The following is a 13052-nucleotide window of genomic DNA, read 5'->3' on the forward strand; positions in this document are numbered from 1 at the left end:
AGGGGAGTGTCGGGGGGGCATTAGGGTTAGGCTACGGGGAAGGGGGTTAGGGTTTGGCACCATCAGGGGGAGGTTATGTTTAGGCACTAAGGGGGAGGCTAGGATTAAGCTGCGGAAAGGAAGGGTTAGGGGGTAGGGGAGAGGGATAGCATACTTACCTTGCCCCGTCTGGATTTTAAAGATCGGGATGCCGGCGTTGGTATTGTGTCCGCCAGCATCACGTCCACCTGTCACACACACCGGAAGCGTACAAGCATTTTATCATCACAGTAGTAGTACATTTCACATCTTAAAAGGGGTCTAGCAGTTAAATGCTAAAATGTATCTGGGTTGTTTCTTTACCATGCAAGAAAAAAAGCAATTGTTTCCCCAGCACACTGAATGGATAACAGTAACCAGATATAAATCCCACATAATAATAGAATTCAGAGATCTTCGTTACACATATATGTGTAACGAAGATCTCTGAATTCTATTATTATGTGGGATTTATATCTGGTTACTGTTATCCATTCAGTGTGCTGGGGAAACAATTGCTTTTTTTCTTGCTCAGAAATACCCCTTCCTTTCGAGCACCTGAATGATATCACTAAGCTAATTGAGCATTTACCAATCTATATGTCTTGTTTCTTTACCATAGCAGAGCCACGGAAACGGCAAGCACAAATATGTCCTACTGTGCTGCATATACACCCTGTGGAACGGTCATGGCACAGACCAATCATCTCTCTGCTTGCAAGTTCTTATTTGTTAGTGGGGTCACATCTCTGTCTGGCAGACCTCTTAAGCTGGTTGACATAAAAGTCTTATATATCGCCACAAAAGGGCAGTTTATGATAAATAGCCCCAAATTGTCAAAAGGAAAACAAAGCCTGATAAGTTCCTGGTAATTTTTTCTGTAATAGCAGAAACTATCGCAAATACAGATGTGTCCTCATACATCTAGCCTCAATATGCCACACAGCATGAGATGGTTGGCACAAGTGAGCCGCCATGTCCTGTGCAACTCTGCTTGCATCGGGCATCCGAAAATACATATTATTTGGAATAAATGTGATAAATGACCCGCGCTATATAATGTTGAGCTGCTCCTTTAAATTGATGATGACAATATAAAGTTGAGAACAGGAGCGCTTGAGAAAAAAATTGAATGAAATAAAATAAAATGAAACTAAATAAAAAAGATTGCAAACACCTGTGAATAAAAAATGGTTAATTAGTAATGTTTACAGCACTTCTGTGCTGATGTGAAAGTCCTGTGCGTGAGTTCTTTTGTGGACACCGGAGCTATGATCCGTGCTGCGGCTGCAGTGGGGAAACCTGACTAACTGTCTTTCCCTTAATCTGCCTACCTGTAGTCACGTCCGTCCTTAGTTCTCACATGTGGATCGTGATCTGCTCCCCCGTCCTCGATGCCGTCTTCTGCACTGCCGTTTCCACACCCGTGTGGCGCAGGCGGGATGACGTAAGGCTTTCACTCGTAACTCCTCATCAACGCGTTTCGGACTTGCCTGTCCTTAATCATGGATAATCAGCCGCAGCACGGATCATAGCTCCGGTGTCCACAAAAGAACTCACGCACAGGACTTTCACATCAGCACAGAAGTGCTGTAAACATTACTAATTAACCATTTTTTATTCACAGGTGTTTGCAATCTTTTTTATTTAGTTTCATTTTATTTTATTTCATTCAATTTTTTTCTCAAGCGCTCCTGTTCTCAACTTTATATTATTTGGAATGCAATGCAACAAGGGCACACCAGGAGACTGTGCTGATTAATTTGATATATAAAGCCTGTATATTGTGTTGGATTGAGTCTGTATACGGAGCAGAACGTAACTTGTATTGGAAAATAGGTGCATCTGCTACATTGTAGCACTTCGTATACAGGGGGTCATTCCGAGTTGATCGCTCGCTAGCAGTTTTTAGCAGCCGTGCAAACGCTATGCCGCCGCCCTCTGGGAGTGTATTTTAGCTTAGCAGAAGTGCGAACGTAAGGATCGCAGAGCGGCTACAAAAAAAAAAAATGCAGTTTCAGAGTAGCTCCAGACCTACTCTTAGCTTGCGATCACTTCAGACTGTACAGTTCCGGATTTGACGTCACAAACACGCCCTGCGTTCGGCCAACCACGCCTGCGTTTTTCCTGGCACGCCTGCGTTTTTTCAAACACTCCCTGAAAACAGTCAGTTGACACTGAGAAACGCCCCTTTCCTGTCAATCACTCTGCGGCTGGCATTGCGACTGAAAAAACGTTGCTAGACCTTGTGTAAAAATACATTGGCAGTTGTGAAAGTACGTCGCGTGTGTGCACTGCGCCTCATACGCATGCGCAAAAGTGCCGCTTTTTCATTTAATCGCTGCGAACATTTTTCACTAGCGATCAACTCGGAATGACCCCCACAGATTAATATACTCAATTGCACACAGATATATATCATATATCAAATTAATCAGCACAGTCTCCTTGTGCGCCCCAGTTACATTGTGTTGCAGGAAGGAGCAAAAAAGCAGATAGATGCAGAGCAAAGTAGGCAGGCCAGACAAAACTAGCCAAGAGAGAGGTAAGAAGAAAAAACACAATTGTTACAGGTGTAGAGTGCAGAGAGGCTGGGACAGGTTGGCAGCATTTCTAAAAAAAAAAAAAAAAAACGACATCAGTTCATAAAATCATAAAGCAGATGTCCCAGATTTTGGCATCTGAGGCACAGGAGAAATGTTGCTGTAGAGCCAGGGGAGGGATGTAGCCACTGGGCATGCTTGAGAAACCTTTCCGAAAAATATTACCAAAAAGAAATAATGCAAAACAGCTATACAAAGACACTGGGACAGGTTTACAGTTTTTCTAAAAAAAAAAAAAATGAAAACAAATAAATCATAACAATTAGCAGAAGCAAGTGTCCCACCGGTTCAACAAACTGCATAAGAAAGAGGAACCACCAGCCACCAAAGCACAGATACTGTCTCCTTAACAGTGGAAAAATGTACTTTCCACTCAATAATTGGAGAGGGAGGCTATGGCAAGTTATGCTGGTAACAGTTGCTATTCGTAGGGGAAAGAGTGGCAGTTAAAATCTTAAAGAAGAGAGCACTAACAGAGTATGAGGACAGTTTGGTCAATTGCCAGGTTCTTGAGATGGCACATGAGAGCATTTTTCTAATCAACGGTTATGCAGCCTTTCAGACAGAGAGTTATCTATACTGTGTAACAGAGTTCTTGTGGAGGCGATCTGTTCGTGAATGAGACCTTTAGAGCTGGACCTCACCACAATAGAATTTCTAGCGGCTGAACTGGTTTGTGGATTGCAGTTTATGCACTCAAGAGCAATTATTCATTGTGACATAAAATTGGATAACATTTTCTGACCACAGATGGTCATATTAAAATCACAGACTTTGGACTGGGCCAGTCCAAAGTCTGTGATTTTAATATGACCATACATTGCATATGTATGGAGAAACTGATACCAGATACTTTTGTGGGACACCTGACTATAATGCTCCAGATATCGTAGACTGCCATATTATATTCTCGCTGTAAGATTGTACCCTTTTCCTGGAGAATCAGCTTCAGGTAGAGGCAATGATCGTTGCACATGAACCAACATGTGAAGGCCTTACTGTAACACAGGACATATTATCGAAGCTCCTGTTCAAGGACTGGTTCTTACAGCTTTGGTAAATGGCAATGGGGGTGATTCAGACCTGATTGCTCGCTAGCCGAGTGGTACAATAAAACTTTGTGCAGTTTCTGTGTTGCCCAAAACTTAGCCGCTGTGATCACTTCAGCCTCGGGCCGGAATTGACGTCAGACACCCGCCCTGCAAACGCTGGGACACGCCTGCGTTTTTCCAACCACTCCCAGAAAACGGTCAGTTGCCACCCACAAACGCCTTCTTCCTGTCAATCTCTTTGTGACACGCCTGCGCATTGCGATGCATACACATGCGCAGTTCTGACCTGATCGCAGCGCTGCAAAAAACGCTAGCGAGCGATCAGGTCTGAATTACCCCCAATGTGCAAGAACACTTCTTCTCTTCAATAACTGGGCAGAGGTGGACTCAATGTAACTAGATATAAAACAGTAAATTTATGTGCCCCATGGTGACGTAAACAATTCCTGCCATGAACCAGATGCTTTTTTATAACATGCAATTTGTGTGCCCAATATGAGGTGAAACATCATAATGTGCTATTGGAAGCAGATACTATACCATCAAAGACCTGCACTGATGTAAAATAGAAAGATCTGCAGTCCTAAAAACATCTTGTTTCTGCTGCGTCTGCTGCCTGCCCTGTCCTTGGCTGTGTCCCTGGCGATGCACTGTCTGGCACCTGCCCCCAACTCGACTATGTCCCTGGATATGTGCTTTCTGCCACCTGCCCTGACCTGGGCTACGTCCCTGGAGATGCACTTTCTTCCACCGGCCCGATCTCAGCTATGTCCCTTGAGATGGACTGTCACCTGCCCCAACTTAGGGTAAGTACTTAGAGATACACTGTATGCTGCCTCCCCCAACCTCGGCTACATTCCAGGAAATGCACTGTATGCTGCCTGCTTAACCTCAGCTACGTCACTGGAAAATTCTAGACATGTCTTCTGGAACATTATAACCCATTCTGGACTATTTTGTATGCTACATTACAAGCAATTCTTTTTTCAAATAAAATGGAGTTTAAATGAGTACCGGTAAAATAGTTTATTACCTCAGAAATAAGAGATGTGTTTAGAAATAGTATACATATCATCTATTGGTTGGATAGTTACTGACAGAAGATGAAGAATGAAATTGGACGCAAGAGGCCTGAATTTCAATGGGTGTTCCTGGGGGATATCAAGGAGTTGGTTAGGTAGGCATAGGCATGTCACAGTCAGTGTATGAGACGCAGTTGAATTGACCCCACGGCCATGTTTTGACTGATATTCTGCACCTCCATATAGCTGGTGCAATGTTCAATGATGTGAACAATGGTCTGCCTTAAAACACAGTGTCACATTAGTGTTACAGTAGGAGGGCATTTCACTAGTGAGACCATCAGCTACTGCATTGGCATAACTATGCAGCTGCTATACAGACCACCACTGAATCAGGCCAAGAATATGTTGCACAGCTGACAGGAGATCAAGCCCCATGTGGTGAAATGCCACTAGGGTACTACTATTGGGGATAACATTAACTAAGGCACTGCTATTGGATATATCATTAACTAGGGTACTACTTTTACACTCATGCGAACGCATATACTCCCTCAAACACACTCACACACATTACACACACTCAGAATACACACACATTCTCACTGTTGCTGCAGGAGTCTGACACTGGATAAGACACTGCTTCAGAAGGTGAGTAATTACCAACTAAGCTAATTGGAAACTTCTAATTGCTTAACTAGTCCTCAGTCCTCAGAGGGGGTGCTGCCAGGGTGCCAGAGCAAGTTCCGATGATTTTTCCTAAAATTAATGATTTTAGAAAAATCAAATTTGCTCTCATCTTCTATCCCGCAACTGAATAGCAAATACATTTCTCAAGTGTAGCAATTACTTTTCTTATCCCCATAGCATGTTGCATCCTTGCAGGCACACTGAGCTTACACACTTTTGTGCACGCACACAGATAATATGGCAGAGTACAGGGGAGTTCTCCTGTAGCAAATAAGTGAGTGACATAGAAATAGAATGTATGCCGGCATATATGATGTAAGAATAGACTGTTTTAAACTGAAACAAAATGACTGTGGGCCTGATTCAGAGGTGGACACAAAGTTTGTGGAGATAACAGGTGGGTTGTAACGAGTGAAACGCAGCATATTGCTTGTATGCAGTTGTAAAGGCTCCGGTGGCATAATGACAATGGACATGGTACACCTTTGTGCACAGGTGGCTGATCAGGAATGCTATCAATGGGCGTCTGTACAAATTCCAGCCGCTGCAGCAGATTTTTACAGTTTTGCTGTGTGCGAATACTCAGCTGTGTATGAAGCTACGTCCACCTTTGAATCAGGACATGTATATTGTAGGAGAAATGTTTGACAATATATACTGTAGATAACATATCCACCATGTTACATCACTACATATAATGACAGGAATGGTCTAGGTTTGGGTAATAGGCGTGGACTGAATCTATGAGAACAAACGGATTCATAAGCAGCATGCTTGGTACAAGGAGGGTAACCCAAGTGTTGAGGAGGGACACCATTTACAGTACATGGCAGGGCTCTGATAATGCTCCAGATAGCACATATTAGCAGGAGATTTGTGACTGTGCCATTTAAAAAGATTACCCATAGAGTAGGTCACACAGTAATTAATGTCAATGTGAAATTAATTACCAGAGTGGCATCAGTATGAAAATGAAAACAAATGATCTGAAAAGGCTTGGCAGCTTTTGACAGGCAAATCCATGAATCCAATCAAATTAGACTTTTCCATCTCACTGACTCAGGCGAAACTAGACCCTATGCAATCTGGGCACTGGATTCATCTGCATAGAGTAAGTTTCAACTGGAACATATAATATATTTCTGGAGTGAATACTGAGCATCTTTATTGTTCAAATATCAATCAATCTGCTAAATACAATGTTGCCGAGGCAGTTATGCAGTGATGACACTGGATTGGTATGCGTCAACGTACTGCTCTGCCAGACCAGGCTGTGTAGCTATGAGCATGCCTGAACTTGCTCGTATGAGTAGTGGCATGTAAAGCTCAGACTTGGGCTTCAGTTCCATTATTTCAAATATACAAATGCAAAATTCTGGTTATTTTAAGATTTGAAAACATTTATTGAATGTCAATAAAATACTTTATCTGATAAGCATCTATTAAAAAAAAAGGATTTTGATCTGTTACAACATTATTTATATAGTGCCTTTATCCCAATAGGACTCAGAGCACTTTGCATTTGTTATAGAGGGTGAGGCAGCCATCATGGGGGGTTGGGGCTATGTTACCGGCTGCCGGGATCCCGGCGCTCAGCATCCCGATGCCGGGATTCCGGATGCAGAATGCCGGCGGGGGGGGGGGGGGGGGGGGATAGGGGGGGTTTTGTAAGCGCAATGAAGCCTCTTGCAGGCTCAGTGGCAACCTGCGCTCACCACAGGTTCTATTCCCACAAGTGGGAATAGTCCCTTCTGTCGGTATTTTGAGTGTTCAGGATGCTGGTGGAGTTATTGTGACCGTCACATAACTACATCCCATCATGTGTGCTTTCAGTTGCTATTCTAAGTATGTAATCAGGAGCATATGCAGAACACCCACACATGATGAGAGCAGACAACACATATAGGGTTTTGGTTAGAATTAAACCCAAGATCCTAATGGTGTGAGGCAGCAATGTGCCCCTGTGTTGCCAATTAATTTGTTAAAAACCTACCCTTGATCCACACTCTCTCTTCAACTATAGACCCATCTCTCTCCTCCCTTTTGCCTCCAAAATCCTTGAGCGTATTGTCAACATCCGCCTTACTGCCTTTTTTTCCTCCCACTCACTGCTTGACCCATTCCATTCTGGATTTCATCCACTCCACTGAATTTGCCCTTACTAAAGTCTGCAATGACCTCATTTTTGCTAAATCCAAGGACCACTACTCTCTGCTTATGCTCATTGACCTCTCTGCTGCTATTGACACTGTGGACCAACCCTCTCCATCTGCAATTCCTTCACTTCCTTGGTCTGCATGATACTTCCCTCTCTTGGGTATCCTCCTACCTCTCTGACTGTTCCTTTTCTGTGTCCTCTTATGACTCCACCCCTCTCCCCCACTTCCACTAACTGTAGATGTCCCCCAAGGTTCTGCTCTTGGTCTGCTCCTTTTCTCTCCCTATACATCCTCATTGGGGAGCTCATTAGCTCTTTTGACTTCCAGTGTCTTCTCTATGCTGATGATACTCAAATCTACCTTTCCTCCCTTGATCTCTCCCTTGCTCTCCTCACTTGTGTATCCAACTATTTCTCTGCTATCTCTTCTTGGATGTTCCAGTGCTTTCTTAAACTTAACATGTCTAAGACTGAGCTGATCATCATCCCACCCTCCCACACAACCTCACCTCCCACAATTTCATTATATATTGATGGCTACTATCTCCTCTAACCCACGAAGTGCGAATTCTTGGAGTAATTCTTGACTCATCCCTCTCTTTCGAACCACACATTCAGTACCTCTCACAAACCTGTTGTTTTCATCTTAAAAATATTTCCAGGATCAGACCCTTTCTCACTCAGGATGCTACTAAGACCCTTATCCACTCACTGGTCATCTCCAGACTCGACTACTATAATCTTCTCCTATCTGGAATCCCTGACAAATGCCTCTTTCCACTCAATTCTATCCTCAATGCTGCTGCTTGGCTCATTTTCTTTACCAAACGTACTACGTCCACCCAGAGGCGTCACTTACTATAAATGCACCCGGTGCGGTGCCGGGGAAAGGGGTGGGGCTTTGTTAAAAAGGGTGGAGCTTCATCAAAGGGGAGGAGCTTCACATACCGACCCAGTTTTTTCGTAACTCTGTGGGTTCGGGAGGTGGGGCTGCCCTCCGGGGAGTGCTGCGACTGCAGTGCCGGCTCCTACACATTGTCAGGAGCCGAATGCTGCACATAATGTAACAGTGCAGCACTCGGCTTCTGTCACTGAGCAGGAGCCGGCATTTTGGTGTCAACCCTCGACGGGTGACACCCAGGTGCGGGCCGCAGCCCCCGCACCCTCCTTGTGATGCCACTGTGTCCACCTCCCCTCTCTTACAAGCCCTTCACTCTCTCCCCTTCAGAATCCATTTCAAGCTTCTCACACTCACTTACAAAGCCCTCACCCAGTCCTCTTCCATTTACATCTATGACCTTATCTCCCTTCACACTCCTGCCCATCCTCTTCGCTCCACTAATGCACACTGCCTCTCTAGCCTACTGATTACATCCTCACTCTACTATCTCCAAGATTTTGCACGTGCTGCTCCCTTTCTCTGGAATTCTCTACATCTCCCTCTCAGACTCTCCACCTCTCTACAAAATGGACTCTCAAGACACACGTCTTCACCAAACCCAGCCATCTCTCATTCTAAGCCTTCCGTGGCCCACACTCACTTTCTACCCCATCTGTGTCACCCCTGTCTGTCTGCCCCCCCCTTTAGAATGTAAACTTTCACAAGCAGGGCCCTCTTACCTCATGCTTTTCCATCTCTTATTTAACCTATCTTCTTTCAATACTCTCTTAGACGGCACCAAATACCTCGGCTTTCTGCCACCCTGATACTTATATCAATACTGTCTACTGACGCAGCTATGTTTAATACTTATATCAATACTGTCTACTGACGCAGCTATGTTTATATATCCTGTACTTTTCCTATATTGTCTTAAATTGTAAGTCACTGTTTTCTTGTTTTGCTGGTTTGTCTATGTAACTCTGTAATTGGGCGGTGCGGATCCCATATGGCACCATATAATTAACCCAAGACCAATGGCGCCACTATGGGTGGTAAAACCCAGTTACACCTCACAAGCATGTGAAATGGGGCATGGCCTTGTGAACATGAAGCAACACCTCCTGATGTGTGACATTTTGGAGGCGTGAGCGGGTGTCATCATACTGGAGGCTTGCCCAGTGCAACGGAAGCTACTGGGCAGCCCCCAGCCTCTCCCAGCACAGTGGATGGCATATGCACATCATCCATCATTGCTGCAGCACTGCTCAGTGGCACCAGCTGTGCAATTTTATGTCACCCCCTTGGAGGTCACACAGTGCAACCCACCCCCCCCTAGTGATGCCACGGCCCAGGACCAGAAATTTTCCAGTGCAAATATTCCACCAGTAATCATTTGTAGTAGCTAATTTGCAAAGTGCCGCCACCCCTATTAAGGTTTTTCCTTGCACTACAATCACCAAACAATAGTCTGTTGTACAATACTGCTGTCCTCCGTTACAATGCATAGTTTATACTGGAATTACTCATCTTTATGCACAACTCCCAACTGTCTTGCTTTAGTGGTGAACAAGTGCTGCACACACAGTGTGTGTCATGGGATCCGGTCTCTAAGTCGACAGTAACTAGGTCGACAATGTCTAGGTCGACCACTATTGGTCGACAGTAACTAGGTCAACAGGGTGTCTAGGTCGACAGGGTCTTTAGGTCGACATGTTCTAGGTTGACAGGTCAAAAGGTCGACATGAGTTTTTTTTTAAATTCTTTTTTGAACCTTTTCATACTTAACGATCCACGTGGACTACGATTGGAACGGTAATCTGTGCCGAGCGAAGCATGGCGAGCTAAGCGAGCCATGCGAGGGGACGCGGTACACTAATTGGGGTTCCCGGTCACTCTACGAAGAAAACGACACCAAAATAACATAAAAAACTCTTGTCGACCTTTTGACCTGTCGACCTAGAACATGTCGACCTACAGACCCTGTTGACCTAGACACCTGTCGACCTAGTTACTGTCGACCAATAGTGGTCGACCTAGACATTGTCGACCTAGTTACTGTCGACCTTCCATACCACACCCATGTGTCATACAAATGATATTTTCAGGGGAGGAGAACAGGATGGTTGGTGGTCCGGCTCGTTGCGAATTCTGGTCATATTCCCTAGTTGCGTGCAATGGGAAGCTTTAGCTGGAGAAAAAGAAGAGAATTGCATGTTTTCTCCAGCTAAAAATTCACCTGGCAAAGCATAGGAAAGCATCAACAATCCTCCTTTTGTTATAACAGACAATATTTATTGAATAATGCTTTATTTATTTATTTATTTATTTAGATAAAACTTTGTTTCATACTGGAATGCTTGCAAACAATTTTTTTTAAAACTATTTTTATGTGCTCATTTTTTATTTATTTTGTATGCATGGTTCATCCAGGCCCAGTGAACTTGTCATACTACTCTTTCCTCCGCAAGCAGTATCGCTGAGCATCACTCATCTGTTCCTATGATGTTTTAGAAAGAAATTGAGTCACATGGCCACTCTGATCATGCGCTATGCAGTGTGCTCTTATTGACTTCATTCACAATTTCATTATGTTTAAAAATAGGGTGTGCAGTCCAATCCCCCCCTTTTTCATTTCACAATTTCACAACTATCTTTCATTCACAATGTCTCTTACATCCGACATGTTTTTTATGTATACATTTTCTTTTTCATAAAAAAAGATCATTTTTATAGAGCTGTGTACAAGATTTCAGCTTTCTTTGGACAGATCAAGGAGAGCAGGGTTGCGATGAGACAGGATGCAATGGTGGGGATCAGGGGCACGTCATAGAAGAGGAGGCTCATGTGCAGTCTTCGTCCAGGCCCTTTCCTCTCTAGCCGGAAAGGCAATAGACTTGGGTCACTAGGAGACCCTAGCGATGTTCCAGAGTCTAGTGTGCATGCACATATTCAAAAGGTCCACAGGTTAAAGGTAAACAATACTTAAGGTCAACAGGTACAAAAGGTCAATTTGACAATGGGCGAAACACAATTTTTGTAAAATTTTTTTTTCACATTTCTCAACTTGATGAACCATCCACGTGTACTACGATTGGGAATAATACCTTTGCCTGAAGCATGGCGGCAAAGTTTACATTGATTGTGGTCACTGATGAAACATACAAAATGACACCCATAAAAACCTTAAATACTTGTTGACCTTTTCTACTGTCTACCTTTTCCATGTCGACCTTTTCTACTGTCTACCTTTTCCATGTCGACCTTTTCTACTGTCTACCTTTTCCATGTTGACATTTTGACCCAGTGTATCTAATTACCGTAGATCAGCTATACCACATCTAATGAACCCTATACTATGAAATCTAAGGTGTCACTTAATTTCCAAGCTATGTTGGAGATATGCTGTTAAAATGGTGTGGGAACTCTCATAATGACGGCACAGATGACAGCAACTTTTTACCTTATTTACTGTACCTCGCAGTCCCATAGGGGTGTGCGATGCAGTTCTACTGCTTTCTTGCAGATTGGGACCTCACATCAGAATTCAATGACCCCCTAAGAATATTAGATGTGACAGAATTATACATTACCATGTAAATACAGTATGTCAGTAAAGAATGTATTATTTCTTAATATATAATTAGTTTTACGACAGAGAAATGAAGTATTACCTTTGTTGTAAATAAAATGTTATGGTATGCAGTTTTTTTTACAATTAGAATTTCCTGTGTTTTATGTCTTATGTAATGAAATAGAGAAAAGCTATTAGCAAGTCACATACTGTAGCTGTGTCATGTTAGACGATTCGGAAGCAGGATGCTGCACGAAGGAGAGCTTAGGGTGGGGCCTGGTGCAGGGCCAGTCCTATTTTATGCAGTGCAGTGTCATGTCTAGCTGAGATAAATTTGAAGGAGAAAGGAAGAATAAAGGAGAGAAGACAGTGTATGAACAAGTGTAAAGTATGTATATTATCTTTCTGTCTCTGGCATCGTAGATCTTGACTGCCGTAGTAAAAGATACTATTGATGTCTAGTGCTGTCAGAGGATGACAAAATTATAAAGTCTATTTTTCATAGCTGATTAGGGATTCAAATCACTATTTATTAGTTGCTATTATATGCAGGAAGTTATCTTATAACAATGTCATGTTGGGTGTTAATAGTGATGTTTACCTATTTTTCAAAATGAAGTAATGTAATAAGATATTATTTGTGAATCGTGTACTAATACTGTTATTAACATTCTGTATGTTTTCCTTTATTTTAAATAGAGAAACTAAAGAAGTTCATCCGAATTATTTGTCAAGTTGCTCCATATCGTACTCCATTGAAAATGTGGCCTATTGTAACACAGCTTTTATTGTACATTTTCTTCTGCTGGGCAGGTAATGTTTCATTTATTTTAATTTCAAACAGTTATTCATTGTAAGTACTAGTTGTCTATGAGCCTAATTCAGACCTGATCGCAACAGCAAACTCTATCTCTGTGCAGTGCAGGTGGGGCAGATATAACATGTGCAGAGAGAGTTAGATTTGGGTGGGGTGTGAATTCTACATTGCAGTTTAAAAATAAAGCAGCCAGTATTTATCCTGCACAGAAACAAAATAACCCAATTTATCCTGCACA

The 13052-nt window shown here is 43.0% G+C and overlaps 1 protein-coding gene across 3 annotated transcripts in view; it reads left to right on the top strand.

The window, feature by feature from the left end:
• The window catches only part of CNTN1 (contactin 1), a 337119-nt gene that overhangs the window by 149023 nt on the left and 175044 nt on the right, over positions 1-13052 (top strand). For all 3 annotated transcript variants that reach the window (XM_063927312.1, XM_063927314.1, XM_063927313.1), the window contains one exon: positions 12697-12810. In XM_063927312.1, coding sequence (XP_063783382.1) covers positions 12759-12810 — 52 coding nt within the window. In that variant the 5' untranslated portion in view covers positions 12697-12758. The remainder of the gene's footprint in view (positions 1-12696; positions 12811-13052) is intronic.

This window comes from Pseudophryne corroboree, chromosome 6 (genome assembly GCF_028390025.1).
Source record: "Pseudophryne corroboree isolate aPseCor3 chromosome 6, aPseCor3.hap2, whole genome shotgun sequence".
Classification (NCBI taxonomy): Eukaryota; Metazoa; Chordata; class Amphibia; order Anura; family Myobatrachidae; genus Pseudophryne; species Pseudophryne corroboree.